The sequence below is a fragment of the Physeter macrocephalus genome, chromosome 11 (assembly GCF_002837175.3).
Source record: "Physeter macrocephalus isolate SW-GA chromosome 11, ASM283717v5, whole genome shotgun sequence".
NCBI classification, from domain to species: Eukaryota; Metazoa; Chordata; class Mammalia; order Artiodactyla; family Physeteridae; genus Physeter; species Physeter macrocephalus.
The window spans coordinates 38560401-38584825 of record NC_041224.1 but is presented as its reverse complement, the minus strand read 5'-3'; the positions used below and the strand labels follow the sequence as shown (position 1 = coordinate 38584825).

Here is a 24425-nt window from a genome sequence, read left to right as displayed (position 1 = left end):
TAATTAATTTATTTATTTTTAACATCTTTATTGCAGTATAATTGCTTTACAATGGTGTGTTAGTTTCTGCTTTATCACAAAGTGAATCAGTTATACATACACATATGTCCCCATATCTCTTCCCTCTTGCGTCTCCCTCCCCCCCACCCTCCCTATCCCACCCCTCTAGGTGGTCACAAAGCACCGAGCTGATCTCCCTGTGCTATACGGCTGCTTCCTACTAGCTAACTATTTTACGTTTGGTAGTGTATATATGCTGGAACCCATTCTTATTCTCTTCCACTGAGCCATTCCAGAGAGGGATTCATCTTACATGGGCGGCTGTCTCCCAGCAGATTCAGTCTTAGAGACCTCTCTGCTCCTGCCACCCCTCTTCAGAAGGTACGAGTGTCTCCCATGCCCCCCAGGCCCCCAACCTCCCAGATCAGTGCAGCCGTGTGCTCTGCAGGCTTAGCTCACCCACACGATTTCTCCCTTACAAATACAAACTGCATCGTATGGTCCAGTTACACATGAGCTCTGACACGTGGCCAGGTTTCCTTTTCTTTTCCCTTCTCCTCCTCGTCTTCCTCCTCCCCCTCCCCTGCCACCCATGTCCTCCTCCACCTCCTCCTCCTCCTCCTTCCCCTCCCCTTTCCTTCCTTCTTCTCCTCCTTCTTCTTCATCATCCAGTCCCTAGGGCCCTGACTGCCCTCTGTGGTCTCACCCCCTCCCTTTATGCTGTAGTCCAGAGCCTGTAAACCAGAGGCCAAGTGCCCAGAATTGGCCTGCAGACATCTTTGTGCCCACAGAATATTGATCCTCATGGTATTTACATTGATTAAAAATTCATCACCAATCTTTGAAAATATGGACTCGCACCTTAAAAGCAAAACTTCTTCTGTCTTTGGAAGAATCAGATTTGCCAACGTTGGGCCACGTTCTGTCAGCAGGAGCTAAGCACCAGCCGCTCTTTAGCCAGGGCACAGTCTCCACCACCCCTCACCGTGCCCGAGAGGCTGACCCCAAGGTCAGCAGTGCTGTGCGGTGCTGCGGCTCCTCCCGTGGCCTGCTGTCCTCTGTGGTCTCACCACCCAGCCTCTATAGCATTCGTGTTTACAACCTTTGATTCCAGACACAGTGACGAGATTTGCTGTTCCTGGAATTTATCCTGTGATTGTGCTCATCTCCAGGCCCTTGCCTATGCTGTCTTTCTTCCTGCTTGAATCTTCATTTTCCCCTCTTCACCTGGCTGGCTCCCACCCATCCTCTTAGACGTCGCTTCCGCAGAAAGCCTGCCTTGGTCCTCTGGTATTGGGTTAACTGCCCTCCCCGAGTCCTTTCATCCTGCTGTGAACTCATCTCTATCACTCTGCATTATCAGGTCTGTCTTCTCCCCCACCAGATTTAGGGCATCTTTACGGTAGGGACATGTCTTGTTGACCTTCAGGCCAGGGGCTGGCAAACTATGGTCCACAGGGGAAATGTAGCCTGTGGCCTGTTTGTGTACAGCCTTCATGCTAGGCATGGTTTTTACATTTTTCAAGAGTGGCAAAAAACAAAACAGTATACGTGAGAGAGACTGTATATGGCCTGCAAAGCCTAAAATATTCATTATCGGAACCTTTACAGAAAAGGTTTGTTGATCCCTGCTCTAGCTTACCATCTGGCACCACTTATGTATTGAATAAATGTTAATGAATAGACATCTAGTGTCTATTCACTATTACTAAGGATACATGGTATCCTTAGTAATACACATGTTCTTGAGATTCTAAATTGAGTAGAGAGATAAGGATATTGTATAGCTTATCAATATATGGTTACTTAAGCTCATTTTTTTACCTGTGCCACTGGGAGCATACCTCACTGCACTTCCCTTCCCCACATAAGTGCTGCTCCTTACAGGAGACATTTGTATCTGTCTCTTATATATATATATATATATATATATATATATATATATATATATATGATTGGAGAGAGAGGGAGACATTAAGAAACAGCACATTTTATTAAATGACATGATTTAGCCTTGCCCACCTCTCTGACAAACTGTACCACATTCATCAATTTACATTATTTATACTAGCCAGCTTTCTGTTTCTCTCACACTCAGCCATCCCAAGTCTGTTGTAGCCACAGGACCTTTGCACTTCCTGTTCCCTCTGCATGGAGTGCTCTTCCTCCAGATCACTGTACAGCTCGCTTTTCTTCAACATTCAGGTTACAGCTCAAACATCATCTAGTCAGAGAAGCTTCTCTCCATCACATGACCCTGTTTTATCTTCTTCAAAGCACAGTTCACCAACTGAAGTTTTCTTATTTCTTTGTTTATTTATTTATCCTCTCTCTCTCAATTTCTTTCCCCACAAAGAATGTAAGCTTTATTAAAGTAGGCCCATAGTTTGCCTTGCTTAGTTGCTATATTCCCAGCACTTAGACCTGTGTCTTGCATGTGACACATTCTCAAGAATAGATTCTAAAAAATTCAATTAGATAGGAAAAACTAAGTGCATGATATTCATGTCAGCTTCTTTTCTGGAAAGCTATTCAAGGACTGAACCTGAGAGTCAAGCCACTGACTCAAGAAAAATGAAAACCTCATGTGGCCAAGGTCCATTGTGTTAAAGCCTGGCTGATTTTTGAAGTGTGAGTCTTGTCACTGGAGAAAACAGGTGTCTTTGAGAATAAGCCACACATGCAGATGTGAGACAAGGCCATGTCCCACTTGGCAGGAAATCCTGAGAGCCCAGGTTACAGAACAGCAGGAATGAGGTTCCAGGGGGCAGCTCTGAATTAAAGAGCAGTGCTGGCTGGCAGCCTGGCAGGCTGCTCATTATCAGGACAAGCATCAAACCCACTAGCAGATAAACAGCATTAAATGAAATGAAAAGGGGTGGTAATGTTTGCTGGTCAGCTAGGGCATGAAGCATTCTCAGGCCCCTTAAAGGCATGTGGGGTAAGGGTAGGGGAGAGGGGGGAGGGGGCTACTTTGATCGTTGACTTAGGGTCACCCCTCCCTCCAGGGCTGACTCCAATTCAAACCCTAGGTCTCCTTTGTTAAAATAGGAAAATGATTCTGCCTAATTGAAAACTCTCTTGTTCTCATTGTTCTCCAGAAACAAATTTCTGAGAAAAATATTTTTCCAATAGAAAATCTGTAAAGGTGGGTAAGAGTATGTAGAATCTCATTCAAGGAATAGAGAGTTGTGGTCAGTTGGTACTCATTTAACTGACTTTTGGATATTTAGCACCAAAGAGAGTATAGGTTAATTGAGAAAACATGCCATCACTTGACTTTTTAGCTCATTTTTTGTCATTACTGTTTCTATCTGTTTCATTCCATCCTTAATATACATCAGTAACTATTCTCTTGGGCATCTAGCTAAAGTTTGCCTATTCGGCAAGGGACCCAGCAGCAGAAATAAACAGTAACCTTTGTGGATACAGAAATGGGTTTGATATAATGACATCCCCCTCGGATACAGGCATGGCAAGCAGCTCTTGTGAGTGGAAATTGAACAAGGACTCATAGGTAGCTCTAGGCAGATCCTTTCATGCAGGTCGGCCTAACTGGCACTCTGTATGCTCAGAACTGGATGAGGTAGAGAAGATTATGTCCTGTGGACAGTAAGTCAGTGTTACCAAGACCAGGCCTGAGAGACATGGCGTACAAACCGACCAGAAGAGAGAACTCAGTCGGAACTGGTCAGTTTCCTCTTGGTTTCTAAGACTCATTCGTTCATTCCATTAATTTTTATGTGCGGTTATTCTCTTCTAGGCACAAGATCAAGCTCTGCAGTAGGGAGGAGAATCAGCCCCTGTTCCTCCGGGGCTCCCAGTTGGACGGGTCTAGAAACATGATGGGTTGGAGCATGGGAAGTACTGTGCTGAGAGCAGGTGACAGACAGGTCTGTCTCTGGCCTCTTTGGCTGCTTTCTTCTTTCAAGGTGGACACTGGTCTCCTGGCCTTTTTAAAAATTTATTTATTTACTTATTTATTTGGTTGCATCCGGTCTTAGTTGCGGCAGGCAGGTTCCTTAGTTGTGGCTCATGGGATCCTTAGTTGCAGCAATGGGCTCCTTAGTTGTGGTTCCAGGGCTCCTTAGTTGTGGCTCACCATCTCCTTAGTTGTGGCATGTGAACTCTTAGTCACAGCACGCATGTGGGATCTAGTTCCCTGACCAGGGATCGAACTTGGGCCCCCTGCATTGGGAGCACGGAGTCTTACCCACTGTGTCACCAGTGAAGTCCCCTCTCCCGGCCTTTCTGACTCTGCTTTACAGACCTCCCAACACCACTCCTCCTTGGGAGGCTAGACCCAGGGACATGGATATGAGCAAGCAGTTCCTGTCCTCTGGGAACTCCAGCTGCTGGAGAAGGCAGGCAATGTGGCAAATAATTCAGTACGAAGTCAGGCCTTGATGCCAGTCTCTGCTGGTCATGTCCATGCCTCCTGGGACGTTAAAAAATCCAGATGTCTAGGCCTCACCCCTAGTCCCTGATTCCATAGGTTGGGGAGAAGTTGAGGAAATTGTTTTTCAGTCTGCTCTGGTGATTCCAATGTGCAGTCAGGTCTGGGAGGAGGTCCTGAACAAGCAGAGCTAACAGAGGGGCTGGGTAGGGGAAAGCTATGGGCCCTCCGAGACTTCACAGAGGAATTGAACTTTCCACCAGGTATGGTTTTGATGAAGGAAGAACATCAGTGGGATACAGGATCATGTGATACCATGCACAGGGAGATGAATGTCTGGGCTGTTGAGGAAACCAGGCGTGTCAGGAGTGAAGGAAGGAGTGATTAAAGCTGGAACTGGGCCAGAGAGGAGGGGTTGCCTGAGAAGGTTATTCAGCAAAGGGCTAAATACGGTTTGGCTTTGACTCTGTAGGAAAGGCAGTGATGTGATCACTCTTAGTTCAGGATCACAGCACTGGTGGCAGTACGGCAAAGGGTCTAGAACAGTGGGACTAGATGTGCAGCGACTGTCTTTACCATCTATTTCTGTGTAACAAACTACCCCAAGCCTACTGGCTGAGCACAAGAGTCATTTCTTTTATATATATATATATATATATATATATATATATATATATATATATATATATATGTGCTTTTCTATTTTAAAAAAATTTATTTATTTTATTTATTTATTTTTGGCTGCACTGGGTCTTGGTTACTGTGCATGGTCTTTCTCTAGTTGCGGAGAGCAGGGGCTACTCTTCGTTGCGGTGCGCGGGCTTCTCATTGTGGTGGCTTCTCGTGTTGCAGAGCACAGGCTCTAGAGCACAGGCTCAGTAGTTGTGGCACACGGGCTCAGTAGTTGTGGCTCACGGGCTTTAGAGCGCAGGCTCAGTAGTTGTGGAGCACAGGCTTAGTTGCTCCGCAGCATGTGGGATCTTCCTGGACCAGGGTTCGAACCCATGTCTCCTGCATTGGCAGGCGGATTCGTTAACCACTGCGCCACCAGGGAAGTCCACAAGAGTCATTTCATTCACTCCTGTTGCTGTGGGTCAGGAATCCAGGCAGGGTTGGACTGGACAGATCTGCTCCACTGGTATTGGCTACACTTCAGCTGGTGGTTGAACTTGGCTGGAAGGTCTAAGAAGGCTTCGTTCTGCTGTCTGGCCCTTCAGTACTCCTCAACCCCCTTCCCAGTGGAGAGAGGCCTTTCTTTCTCCAATGGGAGGGTGGTAGCTTGGAATTCTTCACAAGACAGTGGTTTCAGGAGAATGGCTTCTGGAGGGAGCATTCCAAGTGGCAAAGGTAGGAAATGTAGATCTGTGAAGCCCAGCCTGGGAACTTATTTTTGCTGCATTCATTGACTGAAACAGGTCCCAGTGCCGGCTCAGATGCAAGGGGAGGGGAAGTAGACTCCACCTGCACTCCCCATGCAGGAGAGTCAAGATCATATTGCATATGAGCATGGGGGATGGGAGACATTGGTGCAGCTACCTTGGTAAACACCATCTACCATAGGGACTAGTTGGGCTACTGCAATCTTTCAGACGAGAGATCAGGACGCATGAAACATAGCAGGAACAATAGTGATGGAAAAGTATGTCACGGAGAGATGTTTCAGAGGTAGAATTTATATGACCTGTTTCCTGAGTGGATTGAGTAAAGAGGAAGGAATGATTCCTGAATTCCTGGTCTACATAAGTGGTCCCATCCACTGAGTAAAGGAGAGAGATCTGTGCACATTTGATGCGTGTGAGTCTGGCAAAAGCTGAGGTTGCTCTGTGACATGCTGACTTTTAGGGCCCTCCAGATGGAGAAGTCAAGTAGGCATTTGGAGCTCAGGAGAGAGAAATGGCTTAAAGATGCAAGAAGTCACTGGAGTTGAAACCTTAGGAATGGAGAAGTCTAATGTACCTACATTTCCCTTTTTTATCTTCATCAACTTTATTAATGTCAAGGGCAGCTTCATCCCTTTGATTGGATGTGTCTTTTTCTCAACACAAAGTAAATGTGAAAACACATCCCTCTTGGGGGCAAAACGACACAAGCCAAAAGCACAAGCCAAAGAAGGAGGAGGAGGAGCAAGTCTCCCCTTCAAAGTGAATCAGAGGCCTCTGCTTCCTCCCTCCCCCTGCTGTGGCTTCGTAGAAGTGGCTTTTCTGCAATTAGCCATCATTTCTATTCCCCCTTCTCCCATCCCAACGAACAAAATCAGAAGCATGAACCAGGTCTCAACTTAGCAATTGGGAAAAACACTGTAGAAGTTACTTTTTAAGAACATTTAAAAATATCTCCTCCTCTGAGGCTTCCAGAGGAAGCAACTAATTTAAAACATAAATAATAGAAGCATTTCCTTTTGTTTTTTTTGTTTGTTTGTTTATTCATTTTACTCCTGACATAATTAAAGTTTCTAAGGTCTAATTTTAAAGAACAACTTCTATTCTCAGATGGTAAGGAGACCATGTCCAGAAATAAAAGCATCTTGACCAAAAATGACCATACAAATAGGCCCCCTGTGAGGAAGGGAGAGCTTCTGAGGATTGTATTTTTTCAGGTTATACTTAGTCTGTGGAACACATATATTCAAAAAAAGCAAAAACAAAACATCTCTTGTAATTGAATCTCAGTAGTTTGATATCATATTTAGCATGGCTTTTATGATAAAATGGAAATTTCTATCCTGGGGAAAAACAAACATTGATTGCCAGAAACAGTTATTTAAGGAAGTCATAAAATACCAGCCAGGTTTTGGGTAAAGATAATAGAATGAAACCAGGTCATAGAAACTTCCCCCTTCCTAATATCTGACCAAATAAGTAGAAAATAGTAAAATCACCAAAAAGGAAAGCAGGAAGTGGTACTATTTAAAGTGGTACTCTTTCATGTCCCAACTTAAAAAAAAAAGTTCCTAAGAAAGAATTCAGAGTTATTGGCAAGACTCTGTATAGATCTTAGTACCACTTCTATCTCACCTCAAAAGTGTACTGGGGAGGGGCTTTCCTGGTGGCGCAGTGGTTGAGAGTCCTCCTGCCGATGCAGGGCACACGGGTTCGTGCCCCGGTTCGGGAAGATCCCACATGCCGCGGAGCGGCTGGGCCCGTGAGCCATGGCCGCTGAGCCTGCGCGTCCGGAGCCTGTGCTCCGCCACGGGAGAGGCCACAACAGTGAGAGGCCCGCGTACCGCAAAAAAAAAAAAAGTCTCTAGATGTCACAAAAGTACCAGCCAAGTAACACTTTTTCCTCCATTCCCTTTCCTCCTATGCTCAGCTGTGGACAGGTCAGCTAGAAGATGGGTGAGCAGGAGAGAAGGGTAGAAGAGAAGCTGAGCAGGAGAGAAGAAACCCACCATTAACCCCGACACCCTTATGTCATAGGACCTGATAAAGGAGTAAGTCTCCTTGATCTTTCATTGCTGCTACCTGACCAATGCTCCTTTCTCCATAAGGACTCCCAGCTCCTTTAGCAAATGTCATCAGTTGTACCACCCATTAATCCTCCTTGTAGCACTGCTGCCCAATCTTGGTGCTCATTCCCTTCTGGTCATTCATTCATTGAAATGTTAGCATTTGCATTTACTGCCTGTCTCTGCAGTCATCGTGCTTGGTGACCTAAACATCTAGGTAGACTTCTCATCCCAAAGCATGGCCTCTTGGCTTCTTGATCTCCTCTCCTCTCACGAGCTTTTCCTCTGTCACATTTCAGCCATTACTTGTAATCACACCACTTCCAACATCTTGATTCAAATTTCCCATTCTGCCACCACCTCTTACCTTTCTAGCACACTTCCTCGAGGGTCAGTTCTTTGACTCTCTAAGGACTGCTAGTCATGAACTCTACTTCTTGACTTTCATTTTTATCTATCGTGAATTCCATGGTTCATCATGATGACAACTCACTTGCTTAACCACTCAACTCTCTCCCCCGTCTTCCTCTGCCATACTCACCTAATCTGGTGACATTTCACCTGCAACTAAACTGCTAAAGGAAACTAGAGAAAAAAGCAACCACACTCAGTACTCTTGCTCTCGAAGCCTTCTCCATGATTCTGGTCAGTTCCTTTGCCCAGCCTCCTGGATAACTATTTCAACCTTCTTCCCAAAGTCCCACGCCCCACTCCCATCCCTTTTTCAGTCTAAGTTAATGATATTGCTTTTTTAAAATATAGGAAAATAGAAGTGATCAGAATAGAACATCCTTATTGTCTACTACCAGCTCTGCATGGCTACTAATACCTATACATACATAGTGTGTCTTCCCTTCTTTCTCAAAGGATAAACTCTCTCTGCTTCTGCCTAAGGCCAGTTTCTCTACTTGTGCCCTGAATCCCAAACCCTCTCTCCTACGCATATACTTTGCTTCTGTAATTATCATCTCTCCTTCAATAACAATTTTCCCCTCTACTGAACCATTCCCAGCACCATTTAAACATACCACAGTATCTCTCATAGAAAAAATAACTCTTCCCGGACCCTGCATCCTCCTCCAATTATAACTTTATTTATCTGCTCTTCTAAAGGCAAAAACATCTTTAAGGTGTTTCCTATATTTACATGTTCTCTCGTTTTAAATAATTAATTAATTAATTTTTGGCTGCGTTGGGTCTTTGTTGCTGAGCGTGGGCTTTCTCTAGTTGCAGAGAGCAAGGGCTGCTCTTCGTTGTGATGCGCGGGCTTCTCATTGCGGTGGCTTCTCTTTTCGCGGAGCACGAGCTCTAGGTGCATGGGCTTCAGTAGTTGTGGCACGCGGGCTCTAGAGCCCAGGCTTAGTAGTGTGGCTTGTGGGCTCAGTAGTTGTGGCATGCAGGCTCAGTAGTTGTGGCGCATGGGCTTAGTTGCTCCGTGGCACGTGGGATCTTGCCGGACCAGGGATCGAACCCATGTCCCCTGCATTGGCAGGTGGATTCTTAACCACTGCACCACCAGGGAAGTCCTACATGTTCTCTTGAACAGATCTAATTACCAACACTCAACTGAAACTACTTGTCTCAACATCGCTGATGACTTTCATGTTAAATCGAACGGTCAACACCAAATCTTCATTTTACTAGATCCCTCAGTGCATCTAGTGCAGTAGTTTACTCCCTCCTTCCTGAAATGCTTTCTTACTTGGTTTCTGAGACTCTACACTCTCCTGGTTTTCCTCTTACCTCACTGCCCGCTCTGTCTCTGTCTTCTTAGCTTGATCCTCCTTTTCTTCACCATCTGTACATGTTGGAGTGTCCCGAGGTGTACTTCTTAGATCTTTGCTCTCTTCTCCCTGCGTTTACTTCGCTAGATAATCTCATCAAGTTCTGTGGCTTTAAGAAAACTCGATAAACCAATGATTTCCAAATTTACCTCCTCAGCCCATACCTCTTTTCTGATCTCCAAATTTGAAAATGTAACTGTTTTCTCTATACCGGCAACTCAAGCGTCCCATAGATATCGCAAACATGGCGTTTTCAAAACAATTCTTTATTTACTTTCCCCCACAAATCTGGTCCCACCTGGAGACATCCCTTCTCTCCCACTTCCCTAAATGGCACACCATTCACGTCACTGTTTAGGTCAAAAACCAAGACATCTTTCTCAATTCCCCTCTTTCTTTTATATCCCGTTACGGGTTGACTTGTGTTTGCCCCCCATTCCCTGCCCTCCTTCTGCCCCCCAAGAGAGATGTTGAAATCCTAACTACTACAAGTACCTCATATTGGGGAGGGGAAATTTCCACCTCTACCCCTCTTGTGTTCTTGTGGCTGGACTACTAATAAAATTGACGCAAGACATTAACAAGAGAAAAAGAAACAAATTGTAATTCCGGCGCACACAGGTCTCATAGAAATGGGACCTAAGAAGTGGCCAAAGCAGACCCCGTTTATACTTTTTAGACAAAGAAATAATAAATTTGTGAGGAATTGACAAGACAAAGAAACTTTGAGTGGTTAAGTAGTGAAGAATCTAAACTGAGTTTGGGCTTGGGAGAGTAAATTAAAGGAATAACAAGGTTTGTTTATACAGGGTTCTCTGCGCCAGTTCCCCATCTCTGGCAATAAGGGTGTCCTTCTACCTCCAGATACAGAGAGAGCACCTTTCACATGAGAGATTTATTTCCTGCTTTCAGGGAGGCAGAGGCAGGTCAAAGTGTCCCTCTTATACCACTTGTTTCTTAAGTAACTTTAATGTAAAATAATCAATATGCCACTGAAGCAAATTTGGGGGCAGCCTGCCCTGGGCACCAACACTCAGAATGTGACTTTATTTGGAAATTGGTTCCTTGCAGATGTGCTTAATTAAGACGAGGTCATACTGGAGTAGGGTGGACCCTAATCCAATATGACTGGTGTCCTTGTAAGAAGACAGCCATGTGGAGACAGACACAGGGGAAAAGCCATGTGACAGTGACAGTGAAGGCAGGAGTGATGCAACTGCAAGCTAAGGGGTGCCAAAGATTTCTGGCAAACCACCAGAAGCTAGGAAGAGGCAAAGAAGGATTCCCTTACAGGTTTCAGAGGGACACCTTGATTTCAGATTTCTAGCCTCCATCCAATACTGGGAGATGATCAATTTCTGTTGTTAAGCCATCCAGCTTATAGTACTTTGCTGCTACAGCCCTGGGACACTAATACACACCCCACGGTCCACCCACCAGCAGGTCTTCTTGGCTCTACCTTCAAAAGATAGACTGAATCTGGCACCTCTGACCTCTATCACCATGCTCCAGCCCATGCCTTGGTCCTCTCTCTTCTAGACTACTGCAGTAAACTGATAACTAGCCTCCCTGCTTCTACTCTTGCCCAAGCCCACCACAGACTATTTTCCATATTTCAGTTAGAGTGCTCTTTTCAGAAAGCAAGCCAGGTCATGTCACTCCCTTGCTCAAGACCTTCCAATGGCTTCTCATTACATATGGAAAAAAATCTAAATGCCTTACCCAGGCTTATACGGCTCTGCCTCATCTGGCCTCCAACTTCTTCTCATCTCCCGCCCCTTCCCCTATTGCTCACTCAGGTCCCACCACATTGGCCTCCTTGCTGTTCCTATTATATACCCCAGCTGGCTCTAGCCTTGGGGCATCTGCACTTGCAGTTCTCTCTGCCTGGAATACTCTCTCCCCACATATTTTCATGGTTCACTTCTTCATCTCATTCAGGTTCCTTCTCTTTCCCACAGAGAAGCTCTCTATGCCTATCTGATCTTAATTAGCCCCCTAACTCTTTACCTTGCTTTGTTTCTCTTCCTAGCACACACCTCCACCTGAAATTATATTTATTAATTGCAGTGTTGAATTGCTAGGGCCTGAACACAATCTTGCATGTGGTCGGTGGTCAGTGAATGAATGGATAGATGAATGAATTCCAGGCTTGTGCCCAAATTCAAATATAAAGTTAAAAGAAGGGCTCTGGGCTTCCCTGGTGGCACAGTGGTTGAGAGTCCGCCTGCCGATGCAGGGGACACTGGTTCGTGCCCCGGTCCGAGAAGATCCCACCTGCCGCGGAGCGGCTGGGCCCCGTGAGCTATGGCCACTGAGCCTGCGCGTCCAGTTTCTAATTAAAGTTTTCCTAAGTTTAGAGGGAACTTTTAGGAATGATTATCTCTTGTGGTGAGGAAACATTTGCCTGAAGTTTGGAATTTCTTCGAATTCTCGTCAATTCCTCTTTGTTCTGTTAAATACAAATAAAATTACATTAAATATTTCTTATTTTAATAACACAAGTAGCACAATCTCAGTTTCTATATAACAAAAAGAGCAGTATTTGAACTGGTCACCAATATGAATGAGACTTACATGGGGGGATGGATTTGGGGGAGATTTTTGGGGTTTGTTTTCTTTTTATATTTTTATTTTTTATTTTATTTTATTTTTTGCGGTACACGGGCCTCTCACTGTTGTGGCCTCTCCCGTTGCGGAGCACAGGCTCCGGACGCGCAGGCTCAGCGGCCATGGCTCACGGGCCCAGCTGCTCCGCGGCACGTGGGATCTTCCCGGACCGGGGCACGAACCCGCATCCCCTGCATCAGCAGATGGACTCTCAACCACTGTGCCACCAGGGAAGCCCTCTTTTTATATTTTTAGTTATCTAGGTATTACTTGAATGTTTATAATTAGTATATATAATTCAAATAAGATGATATGATCATTAGTCTTAAAAAAAAAACTTTCCAACAAGGTTTTAATGACAGTGTGTCACAAAATCAAGATGTAAAACAGCAAGGTTTGTACTTGAACAAGCTGACATAAGCACCTGCAGTCTTAAGGAGGAAACATAGGGATGGTTTAATTTTATAGGATGTAGGAGAATCAGAAATTACTTTTTTCACTCAGGCCCATATTTTACAGCCAGGCAAGCTGGGACTGTCTTTGACTATTAAGCACATAGATCTATAGCATTATGAAGTGGCAAAAATTTTCCTAGAATTCTGTGAATTTAAATCCCATGCATTTCCAAAGAGACTTTATTATTTTGTCTTTCTTATTTTATTTTAAAAGTTTTATACAATTTTAAAGGTTACACTCCATGTACGGTCATTACAAGCCATCAGCTATATTCCCCATGATGTACAATACATCTTTGAGCCTATCTTACACCCAATAGTTTGTACCTCCCAAGACCCCAGCCCTTTCTCGCCTTCCCCACAATTGGTAACCCCTGGTTTGTTCTCTATATCTGTGAGCCTGCTTCTTTTTTGTTGTATTCACTAGTTTGTTGCATTTTTTTTAGATTCCACATATAAGTGATAGCATACAATATCGAAAGAGACTTTAAAATCTGCCTTTTGGAACTTTGTTCCCATAAAGATGGTTTGGATTTGACTTCTTCTCAGACACAGTCTTCTTGGGGAGAGGCCTTTGGAGGGACACAAGGCACTCTTGGAGCCACGTGGATGTTTAGTGCCTCTGCTTGGTGGTTGTTTGGGAAGCTCCAGCAGGAACTGGGGGTTAAGGAATGGGGAGAGGAGAGGGAGAACAAGAGGCTTCCAGGCAGAATCAACTGTGGGAGTGAAGAAATGAAGCCCTAGAAGATTATGGTCTATTCCAGGAACGCCAAATAATCTCAGCCTGTGTGGGTAGCACAGGGAATGGGAGAGAAGGAAGAGAGATGAAGCTGGACGGGTGGCCGGGCCACACCAGGAGGGGTCCTGAACGCCGAGCCAGAGAGTTTACATTTTGTTCTGGAGGCCATGAGCACACCCTAAAGAGAGAATGATACAAGATCTAGGTTTCAGAAAGAGCACTCTGGTAACCGAATGGGGGCGGCAAACGTTGACTTTTTCCCTTCTTAGGGTTTTCAGCTGGGTCTGATTATTAAACAGACATCAGACAGGAGAAAGCCTGCAAATTGATATTGTTCTACGTGACAAGGGAGCCCTCAAATGGAACAGAGACCCAAAGAAATGGCAGAAGCTCCAGGCTTTTACAGTAGCTTGTAAAAGAGAGGCAATTGTGGAAAAGTAACTCAAGTATGTGGGAGGCTAAGGGGAGATCAGAATTGTTTTCACAAGGTCTGTTTGTTTAGAATTCTCTGGGTCTCAACTTCTCATCCTTGATGATAAGAATGTTAATTTCTTTTTGGTATAGGGAGGATATTTTTCATGTAGGAACTTCATCTCCTGCCTTCAGGAATAAAATGGAGGGTCAGAGTGCTTTTCTTGCATCTGCTTTTTCTCAAATGCCCTTAACCCCAAATAATCAATATGCTAAAGTGGTATATTTGGGGGTGACATTCTCCAGCCTCCCTCAGCTGCGTGGAGAAGGGATAAGGCCCGAAGGAGACCAGATGCAGGGCAAACTGGTTAGGAGGCTGCTGCAGGGAAGAGAGGATGAGGTCCAGAGCTTAGGGCCATGGAGGTGAGAAAGGTAGGAGGGGTGTGTAGATGTGAGACTGCAAAAGTATCAATAGAAGTGATTGGATATGGCAGAGGTGGGGAGGAGATTAGAAAGAAAGGAAACAAAAGATGGCCCTGAGATTTGCAGCTTGAACGATATGTCAGCAGGGCTGACCTAAGAATTTTATAAAATGATCCAACAGTTACTATATAAGTAATGAGTTCCTGGTACATAAAATCTGTAAATGTTCTTTTCCTGCATGAAAAGTTTCATGTTTTTCGAGACCTGTTACTCCCAATATACTGATGGGAAACCTGGCTGGGGAGAATGTCCTTGCTAGCTATTCCTGGGCAATGTGGTCTTATACCGGGTGCCACCTCTCAGCCCCAACTAGGAGGGCCGCTTCAGGAAACATCCACGGAACTCCAGAGGCAAGTATCGTACAGCAATCCTCTCAGGCATTCACAGAAACTTGCAAGTTGCAGGTTTCCTTTGTAAACTTTTCAGTGACACCGTTGAGATTCAGCTAAGCCATGCGGTGCCCATAAGTTTTTAAGCCAAGTTGTGAAATGTGAACTGTTAGTTTCTATTCCCCAGGAAGAGACTGTTATCAGTAAAAACAGATGTGGTAGTTGCAACATTTAGATGAGATACCAGTTTCTGCTAAAAGGCCCCTGGAATCACTATTCCTTCTGATTCTGGAAGTGCACACCAGTGAGGAGGCTTTGCTGTAACTTCTCAGGGGACTTTGCATGAGCGAGTGAGTGTTCCGTGTTTAAGATTTGAGAAGAACCTCCCAACTCCTGGAGCCCCTTTCTCAGAGCAGAGAAGTCAGCCAAGGCTCTGCACCAACCTTGACTATGTTTGAGTATTTTGGCCAGTCCCTATCTGATTTTTTTCAAAGTGGCCTCTAAGTGAGGTTTATCCAGACAGACAACCTGATCTCCAAGAATTCCGTGGTCTTCGGAGGGTCAGTTCTGGCGGCCTGATCTTTGCTCCTGTGATTCTTTCCATCTGGAAACTCGCCTCTCCCTTCTTACTGCCTATTTGGATCCTTCCCAACCTCAAAACCCGTCTCATAAACTTCATTTCTTGTGAAAACTTCTCCGCTTGGAATTTATCCATTTCTTCCCTGGACTTTAATTAGAGTTGTGTGTATATGCCCAAGATAGCATTTACTAGTGTGCTCTGCTACCAAGAATGACCAGGGGGTAACTGGACTTGAAGCATTGAAGGGAGGGACTATGAATTCACTTCTGTTTAGGAACTTCTGCACCCCACGCCGTTCGTCTCCACAGTGTCCAACACAGTGCCTTGCAAAACAACGTCTATTTGTTGAGACCTTAGTCTGATGTTACATGCAAAAGCTCATGTAATTCTCAAAACAATTCAAGGAAGTAGGTGCTGTTTTTATCTTCATTGTACATACTCTTTGATCCAGCAATTCCACTCCTAAGAATGTATCCTATATCTATCTTTGCACATATGAAACGGATTCATGTACAAGGTTATTCATTCCAGCACTAATTGTAATGAAGAGTGGACATTTAACCAGAGGTCGGATTAAACAAAATATGGCAAGTATATACAATGCAACACTCCCATGGGTATTGACATGACTTTGGCAGCTCTGCATGATCTAGTATGTGAAGGTCTCCAAGACGTATTTTCATTTATTTATTTATTTGTTATTTATTTATTTATTTAACTCTTTTATTTTGCACTGATAAGGCTTTCACAGAGAGGTGTTGATGTACACCCACTTTAACATTAATTCTATTCAACAGATTTCCTGGGCAATTTCACTGCAGTTTGGCTGTACTTCTAATTGTTTAATGAAATATCCACCTGAATATACCATAAATACCTCAAAATCTAACATGCCAAGAATGGCTTCATTTCTTCACCACTGAAAACTACTCCTTCTCACCTGGTCTCTGTCTCTGTGAAGAGCTTGACCCTTCAATTCGTATTTCTAAATGAAAAAAAATTATATAGGTGTTATATATATTAGTTTTTCTGTAAAAAATAATGTATTTTTGCATATATTTGTTGATCTGTGCATAGATTATCTGTGAAAGGATATACAAGAAGTTGACGACACTTGTTCTCTCTGGGGAGAGAAACTCAGAGCCAGGCTGCCTGAGGTCAATACCCTTTTGGTCTGACATGGTCCTCACACCTCCACCTGGGGGTCATCCATCCTCAATGTACTGATGTGTCCCCACCTTGAACTGGAACCACACCACTACTCATGGTGGCTTCAAGTGCTTTATTTTTCCATCTAATAGAGGTTGCGCTAGAGAAATTCGTGTGAGGGAATCATTCTGTAATTTAGCAAAGTGCTAGAATCCCTCCTTTTGAAATAAAACCTAAAACACTGAGACTATGCAGCGGCATATTCAACTACAAAGACAGTGGTACGTTCTGTATTCATAGAAACTTCTAAGGTAATCATAGGACAGTGTTTAATTATGATCTGCTCAAGCCTGAACCTCTTGGATGTCTGTGGGAAGTGAAAGGAACCCCTTTGTGCACCCCTGGGTCCCTTCCTGCCTGCCACCATGTTTCCTCTTGTGCTCAAGGGCTAGTGTCCATGAAGCTTTCCTCTGCAGGCGCTCCAGCTGAGCTGTCAGCCTCCTGGGCTTTAATGCATAGTGATGGCTGCTATTTTTGTTATTTTCCATCTCTTTGATGTTGTCCCATTGTCCCTCCTGCAGGGTTGCCCTTTTCTGGTCTTTAGTATTTTAATTAATGTTGTTTAATGATACTGGGCCCCCTGAGGCTTTTAAAGGGATGAATTCAATGGCACAGACTTAATGAATGAATTCTCCAGTCTTCTGCTCACTTGTTACCCAGAGCTTCACACCCAGGGGCACACCCAGTTATTTCCAAGGCATCAATAATTCCAAAAGAGAGTTCTTTTAGGAAGAAAGGCCTCACAAATGACTAGCTTTTATTTCGTGGTTCCCGTTAATTCACCTCATTAGCGACATCCATGGAACATAGGTTAACCAAATGCAGCCTAGTAGCCATGATGCCTTCCAGGGAGAGTCACATTCAGCCGTATCCATCGGTGGCCGTGTGTCTCATCTTTTTCCCTTCAAAGAACACACGTGTGACACACCGTGTCGCACACTACACCGCCGTTCCATTCACCTGCTCCCCTCCCTCCTCATGTTGACGAGGGTGTTCTTTCAGCATCTGTGGGTCAGCTCTTCTCTGTAGAACCTGCTCCCTGTCCTGACCTCTTGGAGTTACAGTGGTGTCCTTGGAGCCTCTGGCCTAACGGGGCTTCACATCTCTGGGTCCCCTGGGATTTCTCCCTGTCCTCAGCCTGAGTGGCCTCTCCTTCTGCTTTGATTCCACCTCAAATTTGTCATTTCTTTTCTTTAGACTGTACCCAATCCCATGCTCCTTTGTCTCTTCACAGCTATCCGCTTGGTTCAGGCTTGAGTGGCCCCGCGGCTAAACTATTACAATCAGTGGTTCCCTGGTCCAGCCCCTCCCTGTAAATATCCCCCAACCTGAAATCCTGTACTGTTGATACCCAGCAGGGCCCTGTGGGGCTCCTGGGCACAAAAGCCTTTCTGTGTCCCCCCCATTTCTTGATTACAAAAAATAGGCTTCATTCAGCCTCCATGACCTTCCCTGGGTTCCAACGGGCAGATTCAAGCACTTGTTAATTAGGGAAGGGAGCGGATGTAAGACCAAGGAGAAACAAATAGTCAAGAGAAACAATAGTGCAGCCTTAGGGCACGGTCCTGGTGCCCCTCCAAGAGATACACACAACAGTATCTCCGAGCTGTTTTTCAGATGCTAAAACGCCCACCAGGTGGGAGAAGTTAGCCGTTAATGATGGTATGCTGCCCACAAGCATGTAGACCCCAGACCGGTTGGAACCAGAAGGTTGATGATGCTGACACCTGGTTACCTCACCACCAACCAATCAGAAGAAGGTCCATGAGCTGATCACACCCTCTCTGAACCATTACTATAAATTTCTCACTACCCTCTCCAAGTTGGGACACACAGTTTTGAGGGCATTAGCCTGCTGTGGCCCCCTTTGCCTGGCGAAGCAATAAAGCTATTCTTTTCTACTCCACCCAAAACTCTGTCTCTGAGATTTATTTTGGTGTCGGGGTACAGAGGCCAGATTCAGCTTCACTGTTCCTATTACCCAGAAGATAAATGCTTGCTGAGCAAATGAACACTGCCATGAAAACTACTACTATGGAAAGTCATTGATTCTGTGGAAATAAACACAGACGGCCCGAATGGAACCAAGCAAAGGCTATTTTTTCTGAACTTGCTGCCGTAGGGGAATCAGCCTCATCCTTGCATTTGGCAGAGACTCAAAGGCAGGCAGAGGAGTGGATATCTTTAGAGTGGGCAATAGGGAAGGCTTCAGGTGTGCCCTGAGGGGAGGTTGTTGGCGTGGGGATGCGGGAGACGGGCTAACTAGAAGCGTGGCATCCTCTGTGATCAGTTAGGGGTTCATATTGGGCCTTCCCCAGTTGGTACTAAGTTGGAAGTGGAGGCAAAAATGAGAGAAGCTGTCAGTTATTGCTCAAGTCTTGAGCGTCTGGGCCTGATTATTACAGAGGTCGCGATGTACTTTTCTGGACTGGTTGCCACAGGTTGTGAGTCAGAGCTGTTTTGGTATAGGGTCTGGCCATTGTCTCTGTACATTCAGTCTCTCAATTCTGAAAGGCACCTTTTCCTCCCATATTTCAACATATCGGAAATTAGGTTATGTCTGATATTTTACAACATGGCGTTATTAAATTGACACAGTTGTTTCCTTCTTTGTAGTTCATAAAATAATGGTGCATTTAAAAATGAATGACATCTTAGATCTGACCAAACACAATATTGTGGGGGAAAACTATGATAGATTTCACCCTCTCAAGAGTTCATAATATAGCAAAGGAGAAAAGATATCCAGAAAAAAGTGATATTTCAATATGCCTTTTAGGCAACCTTATGTGATTCATTATTAAAGCATTGACCCAGACAATTGAAATCGTGGAGGTGGAAGAGAATTCGGATCTGAGTCTTAAAGACAAGGAATTGCAGAAGCAGGAATAGCAGTGACTTACAGAGTGCCTACTGTGAGCCACACATTATTCTAGGTGAAATACATAAATTATCTTCAGTATAACAAAATGAATTTGGAAATCCAGAGAAAAGGTAGGATGGAGGAGGAATTCTTTCAGGAACAAACAACAGAAGCACTAATAGTACCATAAGTAATAAAGGTTTTAATTCTCTTACATTACAAGGAGTCCAAAGAGAGGCTGTCCGAGGATGGTGTAGGGGCTCCATGATGTTGTGAGGGTCTACCTCTCTTCTGTTCTTGCTGTCTGGTTGCTCAGCTGTCTTTAATGTGACAGCTTGTCCCCATATGGCTACCAGATGGCTTCTGTAATCCCAGGCATCACAGCTACGTTCAAGGTGGGAAGATGCATGGAGGAATAGTACCATCTGCATCTACTTGGTTAATGAGGAGAACCAAATCTTTCTTGAGTGCTTCTAGCAGATTCCCCTTAAGTTGCATTGTCCGGAGCTAGGAGACATGTCAACTTCTACCTTTTAAGGATGCTGGGAAGTCATGTGTTTGGCAAATGGAACAAGAGTGAAATGCTGGGATTAGATCAAATCACCATTAATCGCCAGATCTGGAAAACTGCTGTTCCAAACAAAATTGGGGTTCTGGGTCTGAGTCAGGAAGATGGGAATAATATCTGTTGTACAGGCAACTAAGAGTGACTTCCATTTTATGCGAGGAAGGGACCCACCACTCCTTCTCTATTCATGCATCTATTGATGGGCACTTAGGTTGCTTCAATATCTTGACTATTGTAAATAATACTGCAACACGTATATCTCTTCTAATTAATGCTTTCATTTTCTTCAGATAGATACCTAGGAGTGGAATTGCTGGATCCTATGGTAGTCCTATTTTAATTTTTTGAGGAGTCTCCATACTATTTTCCATTGGTGGCTGCACCAATTTACATTCCCACCAGCAGTGTACAAGTGTTCCTTTTCTCCACGTCCTTGCTAACAGTTTTTATTTGTTGTCTTTTTTATGACAGCCATCCTGACAGGTGTGAGGTGATATCTCATTATGGTTTTGATTTGCATTTCCCTGATGATCAGTGATGCTGAGCATCTTTTAATGCACCTGTTGTCCATCTGTATGTCTTCTTTGAAAAAAATGTCTATTCAGATCCTTTGCCCATTTTTTAAACAGGTTGTTTGCTTTTTCAATGCTAGCTGTATGGGTTCTTTGTATATTTTGGATATTAATTCCTTATAAGATATATTATTTGTAAATATTTTCTCCCATTCTGTAGGCAGCCTTTTCATTTTGTTGATAGTTTTCTTCACCGTGCAAAAGGCTTTTAGTTTGATGTAGTCCCATTTGTTTATTTTTGCTTTTGTTTCCCTTGCCTGAGGAGACATATTCAAAAAATATTACTAAGATTGATGTCAAAAAGTGTACTGACTATGTTTTCTTCTAGAAACTTTTCAGGTCTTACACTTAAGTCTTTAATCCATTTTGAATTTATTTTTGTGCATGATGTAAGAAAGTGGTCCAGTATGATTCTTGTGCATGTAGCTGTCCAGTTTTCCCAATACCATTTATTGAAGAGGCTGTCTTTTCTTCATTGTATATTCTTGCCTCTTTTGTTGTAGATTAATTGCCCATGTGAGTGTGGGCAGTTATTTCTGGGTTCTCTATTCTGTTTCATTGATCTATGTGTCTATTTAGGGCCAGTACCATACTGTTTTGATTACTGTAGCTTTGTAGCATAGCTTGAAATCAGGGAATGTGATGCCTTCTGGTTTGTTCTTTTTCTCAAGATTGTTTTGGTTATTGGGTCTTTTGTGTTTCCATACAAATTTTAGAATTACTTGTTCTGGAATATACACCCTCTTGAAAGGGTACATTAGCTACTCAGATCCAATGGATTGGTACCATGCAAAAATGTAGCTTAGAATTGTAGCTCTTCCATTTCTCTAAAAAGAAATCAGGAGTCCAGATTTCTATGTGAAATTTTATATTTTTGGCAATGAATTTTAAAACAAAACAGTAGATGAGAAAAAAAGTTTTTGGATCATATGCAGCCAATTTGTGACTCTGACATAAAGAAGCAAGTTAAGTCATGAGTCATGCTCCCTGTTGACTCATTCCCTGGTCACTGTTCCAGGGAATGTTTCCTGACCCTCCTTGGGTTAGATGTCTCCTTTTGGCCCCCTCTGCTCACTTTGATCACACTCCATTGTAATTATCTCCTCAATGGCCATCACGGAGTCTGGGGTCTGTACTTGGTTCCCCTCATCAGGATAGAGAGATTGGCCAAGTGCCTGTGGGCTGTTTTGCACACCAGCCTAAAGGTTATCCAGGCTCCTGGTGGCAAGCCTGGAAGAGGACTGCTTTCCCCATCATGGCAGTGAGAGGAGAGCCAGATTGGGGGTACCCGATGGCTTTCCCCACTTCACCCCACACCCCCAGATGAGGGCTAGAGCCTCTAGCTGAACTTGCAGCCTCTTTTTTGGGCTGCAGATGTCCTTTTGCCACTCACAGACTCACACCTCAAGACTCTCCAACCCCTCACTCTATGGAGACTCCAGGGTTTGCACCTTCTCGGGACTGCTTCTCTATCTCTTGGGTGTTGATGGCTCCTCCTTAATACTCCAGTTCCTGCTTCCTTGTAGCTTGACTTTCTGGTTTCTCTCTTATAGATGACAAGGAAGGGACACATTTACTTTCTGGTTCTACCATTGACCAGTAAGGAATCTGTATCTGCCCAAAGGAGATTTGCTTATGCAAAGTTAATAATGTTTGTAAATGGCTCTTCTATGGTCCTTGGATAGAAGGAGGTAGCCCATAATACTGTGAGAGAGGTAGCATGTTTGGTGTGGCCTGTCTTCCTATGGGGAGGGGAAAGACATCCCTGCAATGAGGGAGGGAGGAAGGTAGATGTGCATGACACAGGCAGGCATGGAAGAATGTACTGGGATATGGATGAGCCTCCCGGGCTTCCATGGATGTGAGTGCCAAATGACATGAAACCAAATATGATGTGGGATTAGTAGTTTCTTTCTAGTCCTACTTTGATCACAAAACTCTTGTTAAGCAAACTGGTAATCAGATTTGTACTTTCAAAACTCCTTCCTAATTCCTTTCTAGGAAACACAATCATTTTGGTGGCTGGCAGTGCCCTTTTGTTCATGAGAAAGCTAGAGGGATGTCTATCTTACCTCCTCCCCGACATTCAGACACCCAGGACTCTGACCAAACTTGTTTCCTGGGACTCTCCTATCGCAGCACTTGCCTCTCTACTTCCTGTTCTTTCGGCACCCTTCCTTCTTCTATACCAGTTCAACCGTGAGCTGATTCAGACTACAAGGGAAGAGTGGCCACTTGAAGGTGGTAGAGCAGGAGTCAGCAAACTACAGTTGGGGCCAAATCCAGCCCTCTGCCTGTTTTTGTAAATAACGTTTAATTGAAGCACAGACATGCCCATTTGTTTACATAGTGTCTTTGGCGCGGCTTGCGGGATCTTAGTTCCCTGACCGGGGATCCAACCCATGCCCCCTGCAGCGGAAGGGCGGAGTTCCAACCACTGTCAGGGAATTCCACTGTCTGGCCTTTTATAGAAAAGCTTTGCTGACCCATGTAGCGGAGCAACATGGAAGGTAGAGCCAGCACATCCCTCTTCAAATCCTGGCTCTGGAACTTACTAGCTGGGGTGCTGAGAGCACCATGGTGGACCTTGTCTCCTCACCTGTGGATCTGGGATAATAAGTCCTCCACACATAGCCTGTGAGGATCACAGTGGATAATAAACGTGAAAGCCCTTTGCAAACGGCGGGCTGTTTTGTCAATGGTAAGGACTTCCATTTCTCCCTTTCTGCTGGGCTTTTAGGATTGCTCCAGTTCCTTAATTTTGTCTTCTCCGGTTATTTCTTTGACTGTGACTAGAGCTATTAAAACCTGCAATTTGCAGGCAGTGCTAATGCTAATTTTCTACTCAACCTACCTTTCTGTAGGCTGTCAAATGACAAGGATATTTTTAAATAAGCATGAATTATGTAAAAGAATTGGTTCATGAATGAAGCCCACAATCATATTCTCCTCCAAAAGTTTAGAAATTTCCAGTTTATGTATGCTCCTTTCAATGGAGAAATTGCACATGACTGATAACTATATTTAGATTCTGCATGCCACCTTCTTTGGCCAAATATTCTCTTTGGTTATAGCAGCAATTTTGTGCATGTTTTTAGGAAGAGAGGCTCTGAGAACTCACAGGAGGGTGTGCTGACCTGGGTCATTAGCCAGACCCCAGGCGTGCTGGCTGCTCAGCAGCTGAGCTGGTGAGTATAAGAAACAAGGAATCTGATATGGCAGGGCTTGCAGGGAACAAATAGTCCAGATTATGGGGTACAGAGACTATCGTGTATATAGGTTTAGTTTCGGGCATAGCTTCTCCGCTCAGGACTGAGACATTTGTAGAGGCCTCACATACTGCTGGAGGTTTGCAAACTGATGGCCCCTGGGGCTGAACAAAGCCTGCAGACTTGCTTTGTTTGGCTTACTTGGTGGAGCGCCTGTATTTTTATACATTATTTAAATGTCTTTAGGTGAACTCCTAATTTATCCCTCCCCTCCACGTTTCCCCTGTGGTAACCATAAGGCTGTTTTCTATGTCTGTGAGTCTGTTTCTGTTTTGTAAATAACTTCATTCGTATCATTTTTTTAGATTCCACATATAAGTGATATGTGATATTTGTCTGACTTACTTCACTTTGTATGGTAATCTCTAGGTCCCTCCATGTTGCTGCAAATGGCAGTATTTCATTCTTTTTTATGGCTGTGCACTACTATATATATGATAGATAATCAACAAGCACCTACCATATAGCACAGGGAACTCTGCTCAGTACTCTGTAATAACCTATATGGGAAAAATATCAGAAAAAGATGGATATGTGTAAATTATAACTGAATCACTTTGCTGTACACCTGAAACTAATACAACACTGTAAATCAACTATACTCCAATATAAAATAAAAATTTTTTTAAAATGTCTTTAGGTGAAGATGCTTGTTCCATCTCAGCTCCCGACCTCATAACTCCCTAATATATTGTCTGTAGCTGCTGGAACC

The 24425-nt window shown here is 44.1% G+C and overlaps 1 protein-coding gene across 12 annotated transcripts in view; it reads left to right on the top strand.

Annotated features, from left to right (window-relative positions):
• The window catches only part of MTHFS (methenyltetrahydrofolate synthetase), a 324398-nt gene that overhangs the window by 221777 nt on the left and 78196 nt on the right, over positions 1 to 24425 (top strand). Inside the window, exon 5 of one of the 12 annotated variants that reach the window (XM_024129638.3) lies at positions 7706 to 8122. The exons of the other annotated variants lie outside the window; for them this stretch is intronic. Coding sequence (XP_023985406.1) covers positions 7706 to 7724 — 19 coding nt within the window. The 3' untranslated portion in view covers positions 7725 to 8122. Of the gene's footprint in view, positions 1 to 7705; positions 8123 to 24425 lie in introns of those variants that run through there. 12 annotated transcript variants of the gene reach the window in all.